At 42.7% G+C, this 26,868-nt stretch overlaps 1 protein-coding gene across 1 annotated transcript; it reads left to right on the forward strand.

The window, feature by feature from the left end:
• The first annotated feature begins 9,871 nt into the window (after nt 1-9,871).
• SDR42E1 (short chain dehydrogenase/reductase family 42E, member 1) lies at nt 9,872-26,118 on the forward strand. Its single transcript, XM_003917232.4, has 3 exons — nt 9,872-12,391; nt 22,878-22,971; nt 23,528-26,118. Exons 2-3 carry the CDS (start codon nt 22,904-22,906, stop codon nt 24,639-24,641), a joined length of 1,182 nt encoding a protein of 393 aa, XP_003917281.2. The 5' UTR covers nt 9,872-12,391; nt 22,878-22,903; the 3' UTR covers nt 24,642-26,118.
• Nucleotides 26,119-26,868: the final 750 nt, after the last annotated feature.

Genomic DNA, 26,868 nt, shown 5'->3' on the forward strand with positions numbered 1-26,868 from the left:
CTCCCAACAATCCGTTTTCAACCCAGCACCAGAAAAAAATTCCTTTCATAACTTTAGTCCGATCTTATCACTCATCTACTGAAAACCTGGCAAAGTCTCCCTTCTCACCTAGAGAAAAGCCAAAATCCTTAAATGGCTAAAAGGATGATCTGGCCCTTGCAGTTCTTAGACCACAGCTGACTTCTACCCCCTCATTCACTCCATTCTAGTCCCAAGGACCTACTTACTTAAAGCCAAAATCCTTAAATGGCTACAAGGATGATCTGGCCCTTGTAGTTCTTAGACCACAGCTGACTTCTACCCCCTCATTCACTCCATTCTAGTCCCAAGGACCTACTTACTTCTTATCAAACACATGGGACACCCTCCTTGATCTAGCAGTTTCCTCTGCCTAGAATGTTCTTGTCCAGTTGCCTAATTCCCTCGACTCCTGTGATTCCTTTCTCATATATCTCTGGCTCAATGCAACTGGCCACCTCAACATGCTCTGAATTTTCCCGTGGAAATGATCTAAATAATAAAACCATGGCAATGACAACAAACAACAAACTTCCTGCTCTATCTGTCTGCTGACAATGGACTGAATGTTTGTATCACCTCAACCCCCAAGTTCATATGCTGAAATCCTTACCCCCAATGTGATGGTATTTGGAGGTAGAGCCTTTGGGAGGTAATTAGACTATGGCAATAGAGCCCTCAGGAATGGGATTAGTGCCCTTACAACCTTGAGAGCTCTCTTGCCCTCTTTTGGCCGTGGGAGGATAAAGGAAGCCAGCAACCCGCAGAGCCAGCAGTTCTGCAGCCTCACCAGAACCCAATCATGCTGGCACCCTGATCTCAGACTTGCCTCCTCCAAAACTATGAAAAAAAATTATGTTGTTGATAAGCCTCCTGTTGCTGATAAGCCACCTCTGGTACTTTGGAATAGCAGCCCAAACTGAACAAAACACTGTCTATCTGTCAAAAACAAAATAAAACAAAATGATTGTCATGAGTACACTGTTAACGTGTTTATTTGAACTGAAATATGAAGTCAATTATTTTTTCTAACAGCTGATCATTAAATATAATGTGGCCATAAAACTCAAAAATAATTTAAATACTTTGATTTAGCTGTTTGACTTGACAGCGTGAAATGGCTTTGCCAATTACATGATGAATATATTCCAGAAGTTGAATGAGTTAAATCTTCAGTTATAAAGTTGTCCTAAAATATATTTAACAAACAAAAGATAAAAGCATTTTATCAAAAATATTTCATTCACAATATTGTATTATATTGAGATTAACATTAACGCTGTTGTGATTTACCCAACTCTGAGTATACTTAGGTAACGTAATGCCTCGGAGAAAAAAAAATAACTAGTGTAATTAGGATTCATTTGATAAGGGTTTAAACCCATTTTGGTTTAATTTCTGGACACTAAAGATTGAATAATAAATTATTTTGCCAGTAATCTTGTTTTCAATTCTCAGCTTCCAGCAAAAGTGAAGAAGAACCTAACCTAGTTGTCAGTTGATCTTAAAATGTAATTTGGGGTGTATAATTCAAAAGGAGGTTTAAAAATTGAGTGTCCCATCTATTCCTAACTTGCTGAGAATTTTATCATAACAGGATGTTGAATTTTGCCAGATGTTTGTTCTTCATCTATGGATATGATCATATGATTAAGCTTATTTAATATGCTAATATTGAGAATTATACTGATGGATTTTTAAATTGAGTAAACTTGCTCTTCAAATCTAGTTCCATCCCCATCTACTCACTTCTGTGAATGAAAATTCTCAGTGATACACATATAAAAATTTTTAAAATAGCAATATAATTCATGCTGAAACCTGTATTTTTCTATTAATAAGTAGCATTCATATTAAGATACCTGAAAAATTGGGAAAAAAGCCACATCCATCGAATTAATACTTTATTTTTTTATATTTAATAATTTAAAAATTTTATAGTAATATTTTGTTATCTATGACTAATAATTAAAATGTTAACTCAATCCAGAAGGTGGCTGATACAGAAGTCTATGGTAACTATATTCCATATATATGTAATATATATATATATGTTTAGCTTTTATCTTCATATGCATATTCATATATATTTATTCCATATACGTTTATATTTATATATATGAATGTACATTCATTACAGAGAAATGGGAGGAGAAATCAATAAGAAACATTTAAGCATAAAATATATTATAGTGAATAAAATTCTGTGAAGGAAGTAAAATAGAACTGCAGATACAAGAAGAAAAAAATACGTAAAATTTCCAACTGCTAACAAGAGAACATGTTTATGTGTTTTGAAAATGTTGTAACATGTTGGAAGTATTGAACTGCAAAGATATTTTGATTGTTCTGGATATATTTAAAAGAATGATATCATAGTTTAACTCAAAATGTCAATATAATAAATGTTAGGTATCTACTATTTACAACCATTTAGACATAAGACAAAAATTTTAGGTATCCACTTTAAAATGTGCTAGGAATAGAATAATTTAAAAAAAAAAATCCTTTAGGGGCAATAAGCAAAAATGTCTGAAGACCTCTGATTTCAAATACCTTATGGCAAGACATCCCCTTTATTAGTGAGAAATTCAATACAATTCTTTTTTAAGTAAGCAGCTAGAGTTTTCCTGGCCAACAGTGGGCTGGCCCAGCATTCAAGTTCCCTTCCAGGGAGATTACAGGGAATATCAAACTTACCCCATGTGCCAACTAAATGTGGTAATGGCCATGTCAGCTGGGTTCTCCCAATTTCCTTCTGGATTAGGTCCCTATTTACCTGCACCATCTCCTCTGTTGCTCCAAGTCACACTCCTCTATGCCCCAACTTCATAGAAACACTCATGGGTCCCCGACACCCCAGCTCCATCGTGCTTCATGGCCTACTGCTCCCTCTACCTTTCCTGTCTTCTACTACTGCCCCTTGTCCTCCAAGACTCAACTCAGGTACCACCTCCAAAAGCAAGCCTTCTATGATCCCTCCACAGTCTCCAGGTTGGGATAGGGGTCCTGTTTTAGTTCCCATAGTCCCCTGGGTTCTCTCCATCATGGCACACTAAACTTATGGGACTGCAATTCCAAAAATGTAATGGGAAAACAGCTCACCCGGGGTGTCTGTTAGGAATGCTCATTCCTGGCCTCACTGCAGGAAAGTCTATTTGAACATTTGGGGAATGGAGTCCAGGAAGCTGCACATTTAACACACATCCCAGGTGATCTGTTGCAAATGGTGTAACGAACACATTTTGAGAAATTCTGTTATCGTGCAATTGCTCGCTCACTTGACTGAGCCACACTAGCCTCTGAACTTCCTGAAGGCAGAGAATGTTTTATTCACCATCATCTCTGCCTATAGTAGCTAGAACACTGCCTGGCATGTAAACGGCACTCCATAAATATTTGTTGAATGCAGGAACAGGTGCATTAATTCATTAGCCAATACTCCCATTTTCACTATCTCCTATATCAAGTCTTGCGTTAACCTGTGTCAGCTAAGTCATCACATTCCTTGGTTGGAGTTGATCTTTATACCCATTCGGTGGGGTTACTTGGGTTTTCTCATATTATTCAGAAGTTACATTTATCTCTGATAATATAAAATATTAATAATTCTAACATCATCAGCAATTATTTTTAGTTGGCACACACTTTCAAGGTTCAGAGTCTTGGTGTGCCATAAAGAGTTTAGAGTTCTTGCCCTAAATAGCCTGCTGCAGCTTATAAACTCCACTTATCTGCCATAGGTTATGTGGCCACCTCCCTCAGTCCAAGAATAAGAGCAATGCAACCCCTTTTACCTTATTGTGGCACGGGGAGGCACAGTCTCTAATCCCAGTTATACAATAAACTGACCGACATTTGTATGGAATCAAAAGAATATTTAACGAGTCTATGTCGGGTGCCACGCACTAAGCCTCAGCATCCACAGAAGCCATTCTGGAACAACTTCCCTCCCCTCCTCAGCTCATTCCTCCCCTGTATCTCCCCTGGCTGCGGCATCCTGGTTGTCGTCAACCATTCCACAGTGATAGGCAGGAAAGCTTTCTGCTGGTATTTTTTTTTTCTCTCTCTCTCTCCTTCCACATCCCCAAGGCCCTGTGGTCCACACTGTGCTTGGTCCCCATGTCCTCCCCTGCATTGCCCCATTTCTTGTCCTGCTCTCTTACCCAAGGCTTGCTCTTAGCATCATCTCATCCCACAGGCCTTTGGGGAGTAGTGCAGGGAAGAGGTGGTTCTGGACCCTGGGAAAAGATAGAGGGAGTGAGAAGGCAGCACTGAGGTCTGTCCTCAGCATGATTCCCTGAGAGATTCTCAAACCTTGTAGACTGTCCAGATTAACATGCTGACCCTCTGGGGTGTCACTCTAGTGAGGAGGCCATCAGGAAAATGGAAGGGGCAGAAGGAATGGAAAGAGGGAGCGGGTCCAAGAGATTTTGCAAAGGGAAATTAAACTCACCTGGGAATGAAGGGAAAGAGAGGGCATGTCAAAATGGTACCACAATTGCCAAGTGTTCCCAGAGATAAGGAATTCACTTTTGGACATTAGGACAAGATAAATTGGGCCATCCCCATTAAAAACATTCCAGTGTCAAGTTCACATTTATTGCAGAGTCGTCAGCCCAAGATTCAGAGTTGAAACCAAGAGAATTGAAGTGAAATGATGTAGCTGTTAAAAGAAAGGCTGAAGGCTGAATCTTGGGTTTTACCCAGTTGCGAGCTAGGAAGAAAATACAAAGGGGTCAATAAAAAGTAAACAGAGAAGGAGGGAGAGGAGAATGAAGCAGGAGTGAGAGGAGGAGACGGCCAGCCGAGAGTAAGTGAGAGAGTGTTAGTTAAAGGAGAAAGAATCCCAGCACTTGGGGAGGCCAAGGCGGGCAGATCACTTGAGGTCAGGAGTTTGAGACCACCCTGGCCAACATGGTGAAACCCTGTTTCTACTAAAAATGCAAACAATTAGCCAGAGGTAGTGGTGTGCACCTGTAGTCCCAGCTACTCTGGAAGCTGAGGAAGGAGAATTGCTTGAACCTGGGAGGTGGAGGCTGCAGTGAGCTGAGATCGTGCCTCTGCACTCCAGCCTGGGTGATAGAGTGAGACGCCATCTCAAGAACAAAATAAAATAACTAAAGGGGAAAGAGTCTACAGGAAAAGGGGAGAAGAAATACTGTCGGCGACAGAAAAATTCAAACACATGACAGACAGCAAAGGTGTTTTGCAAAAAGGAAATTCTAAAGAAATGGTAAATTTTAATTCGTCTTACATAACTGAATCCCTAATGAAACACCGGTGCTAGAATTGCATTTAGTATCAGATAATGAACCCATAGCATCCACAGTACTGCTTTTAGTTTTGTAGGTGCGTCTGAATAACATATAAGTTGCTTTCCAAGAAACACCACCTGAATGTTCCTTACAAACAAGGACGAGAAATAAAGGGAACCTCATCTCCATACCACGCACCGCCTCTTAATATTATGTTGCACTACCATGGTCTCTGGGGGAGCAAAAACATTTGGGTGTGCTGTGGGTTAGGTAAACACCCACTAAATATTGATGCACGCATAATTAGAATGACTAAAATAATTCTGGCATAAAATTACCCTAGCAGTCAGGGGAGAGACAAAATGAAGTAATTTGATCGTGAAAATTAATACAAGTCGACTCTCAGTTTTCAATGCAGCTAATTGAAAACCACTTATTATTCAAACCTCATTTTCCCTCCTGGTTTGTACTCTTTTTTGCATTGCCCTGAGAGAAATGAAGGCAAGAGGAGGGTCCCAGGGGCAAAGCTGTCATATTGAGATAGTGAAACAAGAGTCTAATGTTTATTTTTCTAATGCAGTGGCTCCTCATCTTTTAGTCACATTGATGTTGCCCCCTATGACACACATCCATGGCCATGTCCAAGGGGATAGGCCATCCTCTCCCATTCAAACAGCATTGAAATTAGAATGAGACTGACGTTATTGTAGGTGTAATCTTTTTTGTGATAGCTTTATTAATATCTAATTCACATATCATACAATTTACCAATTTAAAGTGTACAAATCAGGCCAGGTGCAGTGTTTCACACCTGTAATCCCAGCACTTTGGGAGGCCAAGTGAGGCGGGTCACCTAAGGTTAGGAGGTCGCAACAAGCCTGACCAACATGGTGAAACCTTGTCTCTACTAAAAATACAAAAATTAGCCAGGCATGGTGGGGGGTGCCTGTAATCCCAGCTACTTGGGAGGCTGAAGCAGGAGAATCGCTTGAGCCTGGAAGCGAAGGTTGCAGTGAGCTGAGATGGTGCCACTGCACTCCAGCCTGGGTGACAAGAGCGAGACTATACCTCAACAAAAAGAAAAAAAAAAGAGTGTACAAATCGGTGGTTTTTTGGACTTGTGCAGCCATCATTGTTTCACCTTAAAAAGTAACCCATTAGCAGTCACTCACCATTTCACCCCAAAACCCCTAGTTTTCAGCAGCCACCAGCTTTCTGTCTCTGTGGGTTAGCCTATTCTGGACATTGCCTACAAGTAAAATCACACAATATGTGGCCTTTTATGAGTTGTTTCTGCAACTGGCTAAGGAAAACATGAGCGAAATGTTTTCATGGTTCATCCATGTTGTAGCATGCATCAGGATGTCTTGCCTTTTCTGGCTGAATCATATTCTATTGCATGAACATGTCACATTTTATTTATCCATTCAACAGTTAATGGATATTTGGGTTGTTTCCACTTTGGGGCTATTATGAATAATGTTGCTTTGAACATTCCTGTACAAGTTTTGCACATGTAATCTTGAATGTGAGCTATAACAAGAGCACCTAACATTGTCCAATAAGTGTCTGTAGGGAATATAGGCACCGTCTCATTTCATCAGCTCAGTACTCCAACATGCAGAGCCAGGATTCAAATCTCCATCACTCTGACTCTAAAGTCTATGCTTCTAGTCTCCTTGTTTTATTTCCTCTAAATCTAAAGATCAGAAAAGGGAAGTTATTCATTATTTCAAGTGAATTATTATCCTATAAGTAAGACATTAGTTATGACATTAGTTATTCCAGTGGTGCCCCACTTCCTTTCCCCTACACTTATCTGTGCGTGCCTGCTGGACTTCCAAATGTTAGAACCTGCATGGTTTTACGTTGCTTTGTTATGGAGAAACTGGAAGTGATGGGGAAGAAATCCACCCCATGCATACTTTCAACCAATAAGCAATGAATGTTAGTGAATAAATAGTGAACAACCTCAGCCAGCAGGTAGAATAACACTGAGAAAGGTGTTTACTGCATTTCAGAGTTTCTCTAGAAGGATTCAGTTTATGAAAGGATTTTTTTTTTTTTTTTTTTTTTTGGAAGGAGGGTCTCGCTGTGTCACGCAGGCTGGAGTGCAGTGCAGTGGTGTAATCTCAGCTCACTGCAACCTCCGCCTCCTGGGTTCAAGCAATTATCTGCGTCAGACTCCCGAGTAGCTGGGATTACAGGTGCTTGCTGCCACGCCCAGCTAATTTTCATATTTTTAGTAGAGATGGGATTTCACCATCTTGGCCAGGCTGGTCTTGAACTCCTGACCTCCTGATCCACCCGCCTCGGCCTCCCAAAGTGCTAGGATTACAGGCGTGAGCCACCGCGCCGGGCCAGTTTATGGAAGGATTAAGCCCACAGCAGTATTAAGCTTGGTTGTCCTCAGTGATACCTGATTTCCTTCCCTTCCCTGTCTCACATCTCCACCCCACTACTGGTAGTTTCTGGGATGACCTCCAAAATAAACTACTTGCCCTTGAATCCTTATCTAAAGGTCTGTTTCTGGGAGAACTGAAACTAAGACATGGTGGTTATTTCTCGCAGTTGAATCACACCAGAATTCCTTGCAGAGACTATTCTGAGACACACCACTCCCTCCTAGGAGGAGGTCCCACATCCAAGAAGGAAGTATTAATGGGTTTGCGCATCATTTTCTGAAGGGGGTTTAAAAGAAGCAGGTTGGGAGCAGATGTCTCTTGGAGGATCCGGTTATTATGGAATAAGTATCTTTTATATTCTGTTTGCTGAAGACCAATAGGCTATAGGCAATATGGTGGATGATAAACATAACCACTGCAGTTGTACTACCTAGGACTGTCTTAACTCTCACTGCATTGTCCCAGCACTTAACATGATGCTTGATACAAAGCAGGTGCCCAATACAAGCTGACTATCATTTAATAAAGTTATTCTTTATAGACCAGTGAGAAGAATACATCTGAGTCTTCCATCTTTGAATACATCATTCTTTCCTGGCACATGTTGTTCTACTGTCTTGTATGAGGATAAAAGCTAGACTGCTATAAAAAATAAAAACCCTGAAAACACAGTGGCTTAATACAGAAACCAACACCCGTAATAAAATTGTAAAGAACTAAACACAGACACATACACATACAAGTGAGTACAAGTAAAACGAAATCTGAGTAAGATCTATCAACTGTATCAATGTTGATATCTTGGTTGTGATATTATACTACAGTTTCACAAAATGTTATCATTGGGGGAAACTGAGCAAAGAGTATGCAGGAGCTCTCTTACAATGGCATGTGAATCTACAATGATCTCAACAAAACTTTTTATTAAAAATGTATAGTATCATACATAACAGTATAGGTAATCTAGAATGGTGAGCCTAGTGAGACAGTTGTACTCCACAAGGTCATTCAAAGTCTCAGGTTCCTTGTATCTTGTTGTTCCAATATCTCATAGGGGTACTATCTTCACCTACAGGGATGGAGCTGAGTCAAAGCTCAGTGTCAGTCCATAGGAGGGGAGAAAAGAGAGAAATGAATTTCCTTTTAGGCATGTGATGCAGAAATGGCACGTATCACTTCCACTCACATTATATTGGCAAAAACTTAGCCACATGGGCACGTCTAGCTGCAAGGGAAGCTGGTAAGTGGCGCTTTTATTCTGGATGGTCATGTGCAAGTACAACACTATTATTATGGAAGAAGGGAAAGACATTTTGAGTAAGAACTGGCAATCTTCCACAAAGCACAAACTGATTTTGTTAATTGGCATAGTGAGATATTATTTGGTGTGTGCCAAAAATCCCTTCTTTGGGGAAAACCACATCTGACATGTTCTATACTAACCTTTCTCTATCCAGAGCCTAGAGATAAGGAGAGAGGAGTCTATGATGTCTGAGGCTCGACAGCTAGATCCACCTTTTGAGCTTCCAGTTACAGGAGCCAAGCATCCCTACTTTTGATTTATCTATATTGGGATGGATTTCTATGATTTGCAACCCAAAGAGACCTGATGAACATAGTTGGTATCCTGACTCCTCGATTTCCGAAAACACTGAGACATGAAAGTGGCAAATATAAGCTTTACTGTCTCAAAGGGTGCTTTGTGTCCTTCTAGGAGAACCCCAAATGCTTCAGCACTGAACACAGAGCCCTTGGCCAGGACACTCACAATAACATGTAGGTTTAGTCAGCACTATTTAAACACTTAGTTTAATCAGTACTGAGTGAAGCAAGGGTAATAATAATGAGTTATTTCAGAAGTTTTTAACAGGAAAAAGGAAAAACCATTGACCCAAATAGTATGCTTGATAATTCTTAATAAGTGCTATAAATGCTTCTAAAAGAATATTAAGTTGCTTAATTGCTGAATAAATGAAAATATAAACATTATGTTACTTGGAGAGTTCTTTAATATGTAATGGGGAAAACCATTTTATGAAATGTACTGCATGTGATAAATGCTTGTTTTCTTTTCTAAAATCAATTATTGAAACCATTAACCACTGTTTAAATATAGCTTAATTTTTTTCTGTTTATTCCCCTTTATATATTTTTTATTGGTGAAAGAAAATAGGTTTATCTAGGAGAGAGAGCTGCATAGTGAAAGAGATGGAATGCGAAGGATATGGAAGTCAGAAGCCTTGGCTTTTAATCACAGCTCCGTCATTTACTAGTTCTGTGACCTTGGGTAAGTCACTTAAACTCACCTGATTTCCAGGTGCAGTGTGGAACTATTACAAGGGCTCTCTTACCCAGCTCAGAGAATTGTAGTGGTACTACCACTAAGTCATAGCACTTTTAGGGCGGTGCTTATCAGCCTTTACTATACATAGGAATTACCTAGGGAATTTGCTAAATGCAGATTTGTATTTATTAAGCTTAGAATGGGATCCAAGACCCAACATTTCTAATAAGCTCTCATGTGATGTTCATGTTACTGGTCCATACTTTTGGAAAGCAAGGTTCTCATGTGACTGCCTTAGAGATGATTTCTGATCCAAGCTGGGCCAAAAGAAGGTCTCGTTTGCTAGCCTGAGATTTGAACAGGGACAACCAGAAATGCGACATATAGTCACTTGCTCATTCATTCACAAATTTAAAAAAATTCTGTCTCTATGCCAAACACTATAGTAGGCAGTGGAGAGACACCAATCAATCAAGTAGGTCTCTGCATTCATGGAGCTCTCATTATAGTAATATGCAAGATAATTTCAGATGAGCTAAGGGCTGTGAAGAGATTGAAGAATTTCAAAGGGATGCAGGAGCCTTGAAGTGAGAAGTGTTGGGGAAAGCCAAGCTCTTACTTTCCCTTCTGTAGTGACCTTGGCAGGTAAGAGTTGAACATGATGGCTTAGCAAATGGGGGAAGCCTGGATCCCTGAGTGGTTATGTGGAGCACAGCACTCTTCCCGTCCCTGCAGACTGCATTGGACGGTGATCAGAGTGAGAAATAAAATACTTCACGCCTGTGAGGAATTGTGACGGCAAACTGATCTTTCTGAGATGCATCCACTGCCTGGATATATTACTGGGGGAAGACAATACTAAACAAACACTCACATACAAACTCACGTTGAAGTTAATTTCTTTCTCCAGTCGTTTCTATCTTAGATCTCTTGGTCAGACCTTTATAAAATCGACTCACTAAATTATGATGGAAGCTAAGGAAGCAATTACAGAGTTTGTAATTTTCCTTTAAAACACGCCTGCTTATATTTTAGAAGAGTCCTTGGTGGCACAAGAATATTAACATTTAAATTCACCATTTCTCATGTTTATCCACACACTCTAAATCTGGGTATCCTTCAGAGGATCCTGTAATCCCCCAAAGGAAATCTGTCTTCTTTACTGCATCCTCAGTGGGTCTTTTCTTCCTTGGCTGCTGGTCTCAAGAGCATATAGCTGGTCTCTCAGCCCCCTGAATATTCTTCCTCTTCTCCTCTAATTTTTATGTATCCTAAGCAGCCACCGCAAAGCTGTTCCTTAAGACTGCTTAGTACAAGAAGTCTCTTATGACTTATGCCTGGGTAACAGGTGAGGACAAGACAGGTAGGAAGAGTCAGAACATCCTATGAGAGAGGCCAGTGCCAGGGACTGGCACTTCTTGCTTTCTTCACGGGACCTTCATTAATTTTTCTATCCTAGGACCTGAGTTTGTCCTTATAACTGTGTGTGCTTAGTGAAAACTGAGTGGTAAATCATTCAATTGATATGAACCTCTTTGAGTCCGCATTTGGGACAAGTTCTATCGGTAAAAGCAGCATATGAAGTCAAAACCTCCATCCTCCAAGACGCCAAAATGAAATCCTCCCCAGCCAGGGGTCCATTCCAGGACGCATGTCCATACACGTGTACAGTCTGCAACTATCCACAGAACCACATTCATGATAAGGAGACAAAAGATGGGCCTCAAAAGGAGACTTTTGAGTGAGGATACCAACTTTCTGCGTTCCTTGGTTCATTCAGCAACAAAGATTAGTCTTGGCATTACTGCCTGCTTGGCGACCAGAACAAAGAGAAATAAGGAAAATTAGGGACACAGGAAAACATATGGGCACACATAGATGTGGAAACTCAGAGATAAAACAGACTTAAAGAGATACATGGAGAGTGAATATTCTGTCGCCTTTTAGAGCCTTATCCATCATCCATCCACCCAAGCAATGCTGACCTGAGCGCCTATTTATCAGGCACTGTGCTAGGCCTTGGTAATAAATAAAGATGGAGGTGAAACTCTAAAAGCAGACATTGGAGGTGGGAAGAGCAGTTGACGTGGCCCTAACAGGTTCCCACCATGGCGGAACGCACAGACAGGGCAGGTGGGGGAAGATGTGGCCCTAAAAGGGTTCCCGCTACGGCGGAACGCACAGCCAGGGAACGTGGGGGAATTCAAGGAGCGAACTTCCTGGCGCCCCAACGTTGGTAAAGGTGAACGAGACACCTGCGCATCATAGAGACGCCGAGACCTCCAGGCTTCCTAGAGAGGCCCGGAAGTGGCTCCAGGAGGCCGGTCCGACGACTGCGGCTCCCGAGCGGGGACGGTGGGCAGCTAGGGAGGGCTGGGCCTCCCCGCCTGCCATAGTCGGCCTGCCGCGCCCTTGTTCCTGCAGCTGTGAGTGGGCCTGGGCTGGGGTTGGGGGCCGCTGCCCTTCTGCGGGGACCTTGGGCCGCCTTGGCCTGGAACGCAACAGGTGGCGTTCCCGGGGGTGGGGGACGGTGATGAATGACTAAGCAGGGTGGCGGGAAGGAGCATCCCCTTTCAGGTGTCTTCCTGATCCCAGGGGGCCGGGCGCAGCTTGGCTTTCTAGAATGTCGCCAAGGTCTCAAACACTGGCTCTCTTCATTTTTTGTTTTTATGGACAGCAGGCCCCAATCTCCGAACTTTCCACAGGTGTTTGTCTATACTTGATTCCTATCTTTGATTTTCTGCACACTTTGGGGGAACGATTTCCTCCTCATTATGGCGTGGTTCTGGTTTCCCACTTAAAATGGCAGTGACAGGTTCCCATTTAAACTGCATGTGTTTGTTGGGAAAAGGTAAGTAGGTTTAAACAAAACCTTATAGGCTAGTCATAGTACCAGATGAACCAGACATGACAGAAATTGTGGAGGTGGAGTGAACCCTGAAAATCTGAGACAGGTCTCAGTTAATTTAGAAAGTTTATTTTGCCAACATTGAAGACATGTACCCATGACACAGCCTCAGGCGGTCTTGACCACATATACTCAAGGTGGTCAGAGCACATTTTCGTTTCATACATTTTAGGGAGACATGAGACAGCAACAGATGTAAGGTGAACATTTTTTCAGTCTGGAAAGGCGGGACAACTGGAAGCAGGGAGGGGGCTTCTAGGTCGTAGGTAGGTAAGAGACAAATAGTGACATTCTTTTGAGTTTGATTGGCCTCTCCAAAGGAAGCAATCAGATATGCCTTTATTTCAGTGAGCAGAAATATATGAATAGAATGGGAGGCAGGTTTGCCCTAAGCAGTTCACAGCTTGACTTTTCCCTTTACCTTAGTGATCTTGGAGCCCCAAGATTTATTTTCCTTTCACAGTGGTAGGATAATGACCTAAGTGAATCTGCATTGTCCCAGCCTTAGTGTGCGGCATTACACGTGGTAGTTAAGAGTTACACAGACCCGGCTTCAAGCCCTAAATCCTGCCCAGCCACTTATGACCTGCATAATTTGTGGGCAAGGTTCCTAACCTCTGATCTGTTTTCCTCATTTCTGAAAGCTGATAAGACTAGTAACTACCTCAGAAGATTGTCCTGAGGCTTAAATGCTAAACCTTTAAACTACCTGTATTAATCCATTCTCATGTTGCTAATAAAGACATACCTAAGACTAGGTAATTTATAAAGGAAAGAGGTTTAATGGACTCACAGTTCCCCATGGCTGGGGAAGCCTCATAATCATGGCAGAAGGCAAAGGAGGAGTAAAGTCACGTCTTATGTCTTGCATGGTGGCAGGCAAGAGAGCTTGTGCAGGGGAACTCCCCTTTATAAAACCATCAGCTCTTGTGAAACTTATTCACTGTTGTGAGAACAGCATGGGAAAAACCCACCCCCGTGATTCAATTACTTCCCACTGGGTCCCTCCCAGGACATGTGGGAATTATGGGATCTAAAATTCAAGGTGAGATTTGGGTGGAGACATAGCCAAACCATATCCTTCTGCCCCTGGCCCCTCCCAAATCTCATGTCCTCACGTTTCAAAACCAATCATGCCTTTCCAACAGTCCCCCAAAGTCTTAACTCATTTCAGCATTAACTCAAAAGTCCACACTCCAAAGTCTCATCTGAGACAAGGCAGGCACCTTCCACCTATGAGCCCGTAAAACCAAAAGCAAGTTAATTACTTCCTAGATACAATGGGGGTACAGGTATTGGGTAAATACACTCATTCCAAAAGGGAGAAATTGGCCAAAACGAAGGGGCTACAGGCCCCATGCAAGTCTAAAATTCAGCAGGGCAGTCAAATCTTGAAGCTCTAAAATGATCCCCTTTGACTCCATGTCCCATATCCAGGTCACACTGATGCAAGAGGTGGGTTCCCCTAGTCTTGGGCAGCTCCACCCCTGTGGTTTTGCAGGGTACAGCCCCACTTTTGGCTACTTTCAGGGCTGGCATTGAGTGTCTGCTGCTTTTCTAGGTGCACGGTGCAAGCTGCTGGTGGATCTACCATTCTGGGGTCTGGAGGATGGTAGCTGTCTTCTCACAGCTCCACTAGGCAGTGTCCCAGTGGGGACTCTGTGGGGTGGTTCCAACCCCACATTTCCCTTCCACGCTGCCCTAGTAGTGGTTCTCCATGAGGGCCCCACCCCTGTAGCCAACTTCTGCGTGAACATTCAGGAGTTTCCATACATCCTCTGAAATCTAGGCAGAGGTTTCCAAACCTCAATTCTTGACTTCTGTGCATCCACAGGCTTAACACCGCATGGAAGTTGCCAAGGCTTGGGGCTTGCACCCTCTGAAGCCACAACCTGAGCTGTACCTTGGCCCATTTTAGCCACAGCTGGAGCTGCTGGGATACAGAACACCAAGTTCCTAGGCTGCACAGAGCAGGGGGGCCCTGGACCCAGCTCAGGAAACCATTTTTGCCTCCTAGGTTTCTGGGCCTGTGATGGGAGGGGCTGCCATGAAGGTCTCTGACATGACCTGGAGACATTTTCCCCATTGTCTTGATGATTAGCATTTGGCTCCTTGTTTCTTATGCAAATTTCTGCAGCCAGCGTGAATTTCTCCCCAGAAAATGGGTTTTTCTTTTCCATTGCATCATTAGGCTGCAAATTTTCCAAACTTATACTCTGCTTCCTCTTGAATGCTTTGCAGCTTAGAAATTTCTTACCCCAGATACCCTAAATCATCCCTCTGAAGTTCTAAGTTACACAGTTCTCTATGGCAAGGACAAAATGCCATCAGTCTCTTTGCTGAAACATAACAAGAGTCACTTTTGCTCCAGTTCCCAAAAAGTTCCTCATCTCCATCTGAGACCACCTCAGCCTGGACTTTATTGTCTATATCGCTGTCAGCATTTTGGTCACAGCCATTCAACAAGTCTCTAGGAAGTTCCCAACTTCCCCACATCTTCCTTTCTTCTTCTGGGCCCTCAAAACTGTTGCAACCTTTGCCTGTAAACCAGTTCCAAAGTCACTTCCACATTTTTGGATACCCTTACAGTAGCACCCCACTATCCGGTACCAATTTACTGTGTTAGTCCATTCTCATGCTGCTAATAAAGACATTCCCAAGACTGGGTAATTTATAATGGAAAGAGGTTTAATGGACTCACAGTTCCACATGGCTGGGGAGGCCTCATAATCATGGGAGAAGGTAAAGGAAGAGCAAAGTCACGTCTTACATGGCGGCTGGCCAGAGAGCTTGTGTAGGGGAATTTTCCTTTATAAAACCATCAGATGTTGTGGGACTTACTCACTATCATGAGAATAGCATGGGAAAGACCCACCCCCATGATTCAATTACCTACTACTGGGTCCCTCCCAGGACATGTGGGACTTACGGGAGATACAATTCAAGAGGAGACTTGGGTAGAGACACAGCCAAACTATATCACTCCCTAACCCATAATAAATAATAGGTGTAGCCATGGTTGTTGCTGTTTTTATTTTGGGGAGGAGGAAACATGATCAGAGAGAGAAGTTCAGTGAATTGCCCAGGGTCACACAGGGAATTGGTGGAACAGCCAAGTCTGATTCTCAGATTTCCAAACTGAGAGTCTCTGGGAACTGCAGGGGCCGCGATGAGGTTGCAGAATGTGTTAACAGTGAAAGCCCTCACAGGACTCAGGTCAGTACCCAGCACTTCAGGCAGGGGCTCTGCACAGCCTCAAGTACTGCTGCGTTAAGGTGAACTGTAGAGTCAGATGCACCTGGGTTATTGGTACGGCTCCCTGCTCTACCATTTGCTAGCTGTAGCACTTGGAGTTAGGCACTTTGTGTCTCTGAGCTTCAGTTTTCTCATCTGTAAAATGGAATTAACAAATTAGTACTCATCTCAGAGGTATGTGAAATAATTCCTGGACAGAGTATTGTAGAATGCCTGGCACAGAGTAAGTGCTTAATAAGTGGCAGTTGATATTACTTCAATTACTTGATATTACTTCAATGTATAGATGTGGCAAACTGCTAACTTAGTGAAGAGGAAAATACAAGTGTAGTACTCCTTGCAGATAGGACAGAAAGAGGCATTTGAAGAGCTTGCAAAATGTTCACCCCATTTAGATTTACTGGGTCTACAATCTGCTAGATATTCCTTGTCCCTACAGATATTGCCGGTCTGTGCTCACATGGCATTTATACGATAGCTTGGGAAACAGATGGGAAATACCAATTATAAAATTTTTTCATTTCTTTTGTCATCAGCATTGTGGAGAATTGCAAGGCTCTTGTGCCATAGATACCTAGGTAGAAGTTTAGCTAGCCGAACAAGATTTGAAACACCTCAAATGATGACCCTGAATTACAGACAGCTGTCCTGCTACCTACTTATGTTCAAAACCCTGCATAAATACCCATATCTATTACCAGTATACTGGTTTTTACTTAATCCTATACCCTTAGTTAATTTTCTTCCCAGGTGTTTTGGCCTTTTGGATTTTTTTTTTTTTTTTTTTTTTGGATGGCATCTCTCTGTGTCATCCAGTCTGGTGTGTAGTGGTGCAATCTCCGCTCACTGCAACCTCCATCCCCTATGTTCAAGCGATTCTCCTGTCTCAGCTTTCCAAGTAGCTGAGATTACAGGTGTGCATCACCACGCCCGGCTACTTTTTTCTGTTTTTAGTAGAGACAGGGGTTTCACCATTTTGGCCCAGCTGGTCTCTTAACTCCTGACCTCCAGTGATCCACCTGCCTCAGCCTTCCAAAGTGCTGGAATTATAAGCATAAGCCACTGCACCCAGCCCCTTTTGAATTTTATATGTCACATCTCTTTTATCTGTATCAGAATTCTTCTCCTTATCACCCCTAACTGCATATTTATTTTTATTGTTTTGACTTCCTTATATTAAACACAAGTAGATAATTTTCAGATCATGCATGGAATTTGAACAACACCATTTCATAAGCCCTCTGGCATCAATATATTTGCCAGATCTTGATATAATAACAATAAAGTTACCTTTTACCTCTGGTCAGCACTTGTACAGTGATTTAAAGCACCTAATCATGGGGTTATACTACTTGGAGATATTTTTTATATCTCTTAAAGTAAATATCGTAAGTTTTTATTTTTATGGGAACCGTCTTAAATTCTCTCTGTTCCATAGTTTCTATTGGTGAAATGCTAATGACACCCATATTTCTATGTTGCATTATAATACCAGAGGGCTAGTAACACAATCATCTTGAACTCATAGGGATGAAGGAACTGTGTGCGTAGTTGAAGGTTCTTATTTCTGATCTTTAGCATTTAATTAGGTCTTTTAAAATGTAAAGTACTCCCAGTCATCTTTTACTAGTTTCTTCTCATAACTTCCCTTGAGATGTCAACATTATTCCCCTCGCTTTACCTTAGTATTCTCAAGAGGTCAGGTGAATTTTAAATTTAATTTTTTTCCTGTTTGTAATTAAGCTTTTTTTTTTTTTTTTTTTTTTTCCTTGATCATGTGCTTAACTTTAACCTGTATCCACCAAAATGACTGCTCAGGTCAGATGTAGCCCTCCCCACCAGGGGAGAGCAATTACTGAAGAAAGCCACAGTTCGGAAGAACCTTCAAGCACTTGCCATTATAAAGCCAGGTCTGAGTGCCCAGCCCTAGAAGGAATCAGACAGAAACTAATTAATAAAACAGGAGCCACAGAGTAGATGAAAATCAGGCAGCTGGCTGAAGAACAACTGTATATTCTCTTCTCCCTTCTGGCTTAGCATTCATGAGAATTTTGGGTGGGGGCAGGTCTGCAAAATGCGTTTGCTAAGATTTTTCGGTGCTTATCAATGTTGAGGATCAGGAAGGGAGGAGGCGGCTCCCAGCAGTGCAGCAGATGGCTACCATCCTGTGAAGGCTTTACTGGCCTGGTGGATAAGCTTTTTCCTTGCTGTTTATTTTGTTAAGTTATTAATTTTTCCTTACCTTTCTCTTCTGACCCCCCGATCAGATCAGTTATACAAGTTTTTGCCTCAGATCATTCTGAAACTAGTTGGAAGGTAATGGAGTAGCATCACTAGGCCTGGCAGGTTTCTGAAGCATTAATAATCCGAAGTTGTATGTTCCTTACTTGATTAATGTGCACATGAACCATGATTGACCTGTGGTCTTGTGACTGGACTGGAATGTGTAATTTTAAAACCAAAGACTAATTAAAGATAGGTATTTCCGTTGGAATTTTTTAATTGGACTTTTGAAGGCCTTGTCCATTTTCAGAATTCCTTATGGTGGAATTCTTACAGAGATATTAAGAAGATCTTAAATCGTTATCTGGCATCCTGTTTGTCAAAACTTTCAGCCAGACAAGAACATTTCCAAAGCCTACTGTTTCAGTTAATGACATCGCCTTCCTCAGAACATCATCTGGGTGCAACATGCTGCCACCTCCTGCAGTTGTTCGCTAGCCCTCACCCTGATTTCACCTGAGCACACTGGCCTTTTGTCCTCACTGGTAACCCTCTAGCCTAGAGCCACATCTCCCTTCCCTGGACCCTGGCCCATTTCCTCCTCCAGGGGAAGCCTCCTCTTTCACAAGTACTGAGGTGGCCCCAACAGTTCCTTTCTGTAAACCTAAAAAGGCTTCTGTTGTCTGCAGAATGGAATTCAACTAGCCAGGCATCATGGTGCATGCCTGTAGTCCCAGCTACTCAGGATGCTGAGGTAGGAGGATCTCTTGAGGTCGGGAAATCAAGGTTGCAGTGAGCCGTGGTCACACCTCTACACTCTAGCCTGGGCAACAGAGTGAGACCTTGTCTCGGAAAAAAAAAAAAATGGGATTCAAACTTTATGGAAGGGGACAGAAGCCTGTCTCCAGGTTCAGTCCAGGCGGTCTTTTCACCCTCAAGCACCAGCTCCGTGCTTCTGTTTGCACACCAACCATGGCGGACTCCCCATGTTAGCTGCCCAGCACAGCCTTCTCTGCCTCTGATCCATTGATTCGTGGTTCATCCTCACCAGTGATAACCCTCCTCTCAGCCTACCTAGATCCTCCCATGGGCCCTGTAGCACTAAAACTCACTCTCCCATGAAGTCTTCCTGATCTGCCCTGTCAGAATCAGTCTCCCTACCCCTCACCTTGGTGTTCCCACTGCACTTTGTTTATACCAACATTAAAACAATAACTTTATTTTCATCTTTTTTTTGCCTTTTCCTTTTGATATCTGTAGAAGCCTCTTTCTCATTTGTAAGCTCTGGAAAGCAGGACCTCTGTCTCATTTGGGTTTGTATCTTTCATTCCATAACCCAGCACTTTTTAGGAGATATGTTATTGTTAAAATGGCAGCATTAATGTCATGCAGAACAGTGACTCTTAAACACTGCAGAGCCCTGGGTAAAGTAATTTGTGCCCATCACAATTTTACTAAATTGGATATATTTTAGGGTGTTCAGAATAATCCATAGATTCAACAAAATATTTATTGGGCATCTACTATGTTCTGGATTCTAGTAGGGACACCTCAGAAGACAGAGGGCCTCAGTTCTCATAGAACTTTACATTCTGTGGGAAGGAGATCAATAATAAAAAGTAAATAGTTTTAGATAGACAGTAAAATGTTCCATGAAGAAAACAAAGCAACATTTAGGGTACAAGCAGCTCTGTTAGATAGGGTGATAGAGAAGCCTCTCTGAGGACTTGTGAGCAGACCTAAATATTGAGAAAGATGCTGCTAGAAAAGGACCTAGTGCACGATGTGTCACACTGAAGTGAGAACAGGAGGCACTAATGAGGTCAGCATCTTCAAGGAAAGGAAAAGAAAGTCTGTGCAGTTGGAGCATAGAATGCCAGTGGCAGAAGAGTGGGAGACTGTGACCAGGTCATGGAGGTGAACATGGGAAGTCTGTACTGAAATATCAGTAACTGATGCCTACCACGTTGTGAAACTGTTCGTCATGAAGGGTTGTGAGTACACTAAAGAATAGAATTGACTGCATTTGGTTTTATGACCACTTTCAATCCAAATGGGAGTGTTCTGCACTCAGAAAACAATAGAATCACAAGGTCACTGTTAGATACATTGAGGGAGTGCTGGCACGTTCATTCTTCATGAATTTTCTTGAAAGCACAACCGTGGCAGTTGCATAATGGAACCTTGGGAACTCATCAGTCATCCTCTGCCCCATTTTGCTCAGTTTCCCTAGTATTTCTCACTCTTCTCCATACCGTCAAGCCACTGAGACAGTCACTTGCTGAACCTCGTCTTCACTTGTCACACTGACCGATTCTGCATGAGTGCTCTGATTCGTTTCATTGGCAGTCTCATGCACTCACACAGGTGTCCAGAAGAACTTACAAAACTCTTTGTAACCCTGTGCTTTTTGAGAGATCTAATCATGGTATGTGGAAATGTGATACGCTAGTTGAATCTCTAAACTCTGGAGTGTGAAGAAAAGTCTACTCAAGAAATGACATCTGTGGAGTGCCCATACGGCACCAGGTGTTTTGTTGGACATTTTTTGCACATTATCCCACGCAGTCTTCATTCAGGCTTATTATCAGCTCCACTGTTAGATGAAGCAGCAGGCTCAGAGTCTTTAACACATGTGGTAAACACACAGTCCAAAATCACACAACTGGTAAGTGGACACCAAAGTCCATTCCCTTTCCGTTTAAGACTATGTTTTAGTGGTTAAGAGTACGGGCCCCTGGGGCCACACTGCCATCGGGTGTGAATCCAGGTAAGTTTGGGCAAGTTTGTTTACTGTCTCTGTGCTTTATTTTTCTCAGCTGAAAAACAGGATCTAATAGTACTTTCCTGGTAAGATTATTAAAAGGATTAATTGGCTAACATATACATAAAGCACTTAGCATGCTGCCTGGCCCCAGCAGTAAGCACTAGGTATGGGTTTGTCTTTATTATTTCCACTGTACCATGCTGCCTTTTTAAAAACCTTAGCATTCCTGTAACATAGCACAACACACAGCCAGACAGAAGAGAAAAGTGAAGTCTAGAGAAGTGTCTTGACCAAGATCACATAACCACTTAAGGGCTGAGGCAAGACGCCTTCACTGTGTATTCCTGTCCCCCATATTTTTTTCTTTCTTTATGCATGTACACTGACTTCACACTCATAGCCTCTCTGCCATACAAGCTCTTTATCCTGCCTAGTCCCAGCCTCTGCTGCTCCCGCTCCCCTCCCATCTCCACATTCTTCCATGTTGAAGTCTACTTACATGGTGCAGTGACTGCAGCTGTGGGTGCCTGGCTGGGAAAGAGAAATGGTAGGGCTCTTGATTGCTTGCAGTCTTCATGCCTAACCACAGCTCTGAGCGTCTGTGTTGACTTGAGCGCACGTGTTGGGGTTTGTGTGTGCGTGTGTGTGTGCACACGCCCAGTGCCTTTAAGGACCTGTGTGCTTCCTGTTCCATTTCTCTCCCTATTTTTTCTTTTTCTTTCTTTTTTTTTTTTTTTGAGATGGAGTCTAACTCTGTCACACAGGCTAGAGTGCAGTGGCATGATCTTGGCTCACTGCCAGCTCCGCCTCCCAGGTTCACGCCATTCTCCTGCCTCAGCCTCCCGAGTAGCTGGGACTACAGGTGCCCACCACCACGCCCGGCTTATTTTTTTGTATTTTTAGTAGACACGGGGTTTCACCATGTTAGCCAGGATGGTCTCGATCTCCTGACCTCGTGATCCGCCCGTCACAGCCTCCCAAAGTGCTGGGATTACAGGCGTGAGCCACCGCACCTGGCCTCTCTCCCTCTTACATGGAAGGAGCTGGGTATCTTAGTTTTTGCTTATTTTGTTTTGTTTTTGGGAGAAGGGTCATTGGAGCCTTGAAAGAAATACGGGGAGGGCCACAGAAGAAGAGGGAAAGAGAAGTGGGACCCCTCAAAGGCACTGAGCTCTTGTACTTTAAGTACCTACAAGATTTGCAGTGGGGGAGGTAGGGCATCGTTTGCTACATAAAGGAGTTTTTCCCCATATATATATTTTTTAAGTATAGGGCTAATAAAGCAGTATTAAGCCATGCTGCAGTGTGCAATTTTACAGAAAAGATTTTGGGAGATTCCTTTAGAGTGCTCTCTAATTTTCTGATACATGGGGGGTGGGGGGGAAATGCCTCTTCTTACCAAATTTGAATCAATTCTTTTCAAAAAGGCTCTAATCATTTTCAAGAATTAACAATAATGCCTTACATTTGAAACGTTTTTTGTGTTCCTCAAAGCACTGCCAATTACATTATCTTATTTAACCTCCACATTAACCTTTTCAGGTGGGCAGAGCAGACATTACTGTCCCCATGTTACATCAGGAGAAATTTGAAGCCCAGGAACTGAAGGGAAAGTAGCTAAATGACACAGCTATGACTAGACCCAGGCCTTACCTTTTCATTCTACTACAGCATATTGACTTTTTGGTTTTGTTAGCTCAAAATTAGGGAGAATGATACCTGCATTTGGATCAGTAACAGTGATGCATACTTCTTACAGATCCAGTTATCTTTTGACTGCCACATATGGACCCCAAAAGATCTCAACAGGAAACTGTCCTCATTACAGGAGGAGGTGGCTATTTTGGTTTTCGGTAAGTGTGTCTTTAAAATATACACATGGAATTATTTTACTAGTAGTTGCCAGAAGCTTTCAACTCTGACAACAGAGTAGACTTTTACTTGTTTGTATAATGTCAAACTAGAAATGAACTGTGTTGCGCACTGCTCAGATACTGCAGTTGAGAACTACAGGTATATTTCACTTTAAGAAAAATTCTTTATAAAGCTGTGAAATTGGGAGGGATGACTATTCACATCACCAAAAACAATTTTAAATCATAGCTGTTCTTTCACAGTTCTGTTATTATTCTCAAATATTCCAAAGAATAGATAGTGGGCCCTAGAACCAAAGGGAAAAAATGCCACCATTCTTTGAAGATAAAGCCTCTCTCTTTGTAATTTAAGTAGATGAGAGGATTCTCACTTTTGAAAATTTGAAGAAGTGAACCTTGCACCAAGGAACACGCATAGTGAGGGGCTCAGGATGAGCCAAGAAGACTTGGATCAGCCCCACAAATTACTTTATACGCTTCGCCTACGCACAGCTTAAGAGCGACTTGATGCAACGTTTACCGTTTCTTGTTTCAGCCTGGGCTGTGCTCTGAACCAAAAGGGAGTCCACGTGATTCTGTTTGACATCAGCAGCCCTGCTGAAACCATTCCAGAAGGAATCAAGTTTATACAAGGAGACATCCGCCACCTGTCTGACATAGAGAAAGCCTTCCAGGATGCAGACATCACTTGTGTGTTCCATATTGCCTCTTATGGTATGTCAGGGCGGGAGCAACTCAGTCGAAACCTGATCGAAGAAGTCAACATCGGGGGCACAGACAACATCCTCCAGGCTTGCCAAAGAAGAAGGGTGCCCAGGTTAGTTTACACCAGCACTTTCAATGTCATCTTTGGAGGTCAAGTTATCAGAAATGGGGATGAATCTCTGCCCTACCTGCCTCTTCACCTCCACCCTGATCACTACTCTCGGACAAAGTCTATTGCAGAAAAGAAGGTGCTGGAGGCGAATGGTACACCCCTGGACAGAGGCAACGGTGTCTTAAGAACCTGCGCTCTGAGGCCAGCTGGCATCTATGGGCCTGGAGAACAAAGACACCTTCCCAGAATAGTCAGCTACATCGAGAAGGGTCTGTTCAAGTTTGTCTACGGGGACCCCAGGAGCCTGGTTGAGTTTGTCCACGTGGATAACTTGGTGCAGGCTCACATTCTGGCCTCAGAAGCCCTGAGAGCTGACAAGGGCCATATTGCCTCTGGGCAGCCCTACTTCATCTCAGATGGCAGACCCGTGAACAACTTTGAGTTCTTCCGGCCTCTGGTTGAGGGCCTGGGCTACACGTTCCCATCTACCCGCCTGCCATTGACCTTGGTCTACTGCTTTGCTTTTCTAACAGAGATGGTTCACTTCATTTTGGGTCGACTCTACAACTTCCAGCCCTTCCTCACTCGCACTGAAGTTTACAAAACTGGTGTCACACATTATTTTAGCTTAGAGAAAGCCAAGAAAGAGCTAGGTTATAAGGCTCAGCCATTTGACCTCCAGGAAGCAGTGGAATGGTTTAAAGCCCATGGTCATGGCAGAAGTTCTGGAAGTCGTGACTCAGAGTGTTTTATTTGGGATGGGCTATTGGTCTTCCTCCTGATTATAGCAGTTCTCATCTGGCTGCCTTCTTCTGTGATTCTGTCACTGTGAAGGAGGGGCCAGAAATAAGGTGATCACAGTTGGCTGAGATGGTTCTCAAGAAACATGGGTTTTAAAATGTGTACAGTGGTATCTGTTGCCAAACATTGGCTCTTCAAATTGCTGCTTACGAATAGGTTCTTGGATTGAATCTTTATTTCTTACTTCCTTGCACTAAGCCAGATGGGAATGAAAAGAAAGAAGCAGAGATTAGTTTGAAATTTGATTTCTTATGTCCTTCTGTTTTAGGTGGGTACAATAGAAGTCAGTTTGGAGCCATAGAAGTAGGCTTAGTTGGGTTGGAGATGTCTGTCTTGAATTTCTTAGAAGGCAAGATATACTTATTTCCGTTTTATGCACTCTGCATCTACCTAAAACCTCTGATTGATGTGGGAATGACAAAACACTATCAGGCTTGAAAGCATGTGAAAAACGCCAAATTGGCCCAGATCCCTAACAGAGTAATCCTCGAGGGGATGGTAGCTATTGCTGGAGAGGCATTAGCTATTCACAGTGTCCACTTTAGGTGTTAACTTTCGCCCTTTGTGATATCAGGGCACTATGCCTATGTGAACACATGGTAATGTTTGATGTTTAGGCCTTTATCCTACCTCATAGGATTCTTTTGAGGATTAAATTAAAGCATACAAAGTGCTCCTTAACACACATAGCCATTCTTTTTATCAGAATTGTCATGGTACATTCCTTATAAGGGCTTTCTTCCTCAGTATTCTCTTTACAGGGCTGTTGCTACTGGACTTTCTGGAATGTCTGGGTGTGCCCTCAGAGCCTGCAACAAGTGTATTTGGATATACTCTAAAGTTTTGGCCTCCAAGAAGGCGAAAAGGAAGCAACTAAAAATCTGATGATTAAGGGAGTCAATCAAGCTAATGCCATTTTTAGTTTAAAAAATGAAGCATAGCTCTAAACTCATAGACTGGTTTTCTTACTGGGAAGAAGTTTGGCTCTCTGAAGACAGCTTCCAGTGAGGAATGTTGAACAGTGGCAGCACTGTCTGGCCACCCACGAACTGTTACCGATGATCCAGTTACACTGTTGCATAGGAATCCAAGTGGAAAGAAGACAGAGTCCATGTCTGTCCATGGCTCCAGCTACAGAAAGGATAACATGAGAACATTACAAGGGGGACACATTACTGTGGAAAGTTCTGCTAGAGTTACTCTGAGAGTATCTACAAATAGATGAGAAATCCCTGTTGAATGTTGCCTGGATGTTTTCAGAAAAGCTCTGAACTTGATGTCAGAACACCGACACCATGAATATCATATGTGGCCTTAACCAAGGAACAGAAGCCCTTTAGAACTTAGCTTCCTCACTTGGGACCTGGGACTGACTGCATTTGCCCTTTCTATAAACCCACCCACCTCATAGGGTTCATTGGGAGCATAAAGCAAGATGTGGTGAAAGTACTTTTAATATAAATTGCAACATCAATATGAGGTGATGGTAGTGGTTGTTTTTAGGAAAATGTGTTTGGAGTCTTTTCTATCATGAAGAAGCTTTTGCATTAGCCTGAGGTTAACGCATATGAGCACCTGCCGTGTATTGTTCCAGAACTGCTTGAATATCCTCATCAAGTGACAAGTGGTTTCCCCAGAGCAGGTCATCCAAGACAGCAGGGTGGAAGCTGCATTGTCCTTTATGACTTGGCCTCAAATGTCACAGTGTCATTCCACAGTATATTGGTTATGCAAGTCAATCCTATCTGGTAGGGGAAGGAAATACACAAAGGTATTTCCGTATTATACCAGAAGATGGAGATGGTCAAAGGCAATCTTGGGGGCTGGGCTCTTGGCCTCATATGAGTCATCCTTCCTTTTCCATGAAAGGTTGCCCACATTTCCAGCTACATAGCTTTCTCTGCCTGCTTCCTGCCAGAAGGATTTTAGGGGCCAAATGGCTGTGCTAACATTTTGCACTATATTCCTTTCCATTCAAGCTGGCAGTGGTGCTGGGAACATTATTTTGAATGTGTCACCTGAGTTTTATTGCAGTTCACTCACAAAAGCCACACCTACAAATCTCTGAGGTAAGTCCTCCACCGTGAGCTGCCAAGGGACAATATGCTGTGCTTCTTAGAAGCCTTATTGTCTGAACAGCTCTCTGGGGTGCTACATCAGGCCTTTCTGAGATCTTAAAAAGATACTATACTCAAGCCACAGCCATGCATTGTCATTTCCACAATCTCATGTATTTACACAGGTTAGCCATATTCAGT

The sequence above is a fragment of the Papio anubis genome, chromosome 18 (genome assembly GCF_008728515.1).
Source record: "Papio anubis isolate 15944 chromosome 18, Panubis1.0, whole genome shotgun sequence".
Lineage (NCBI taxonomy): Eukaryota > Metazoa > Chordata > Mammalia > Primates > Cercopithecidae > Papio > Papio anubis.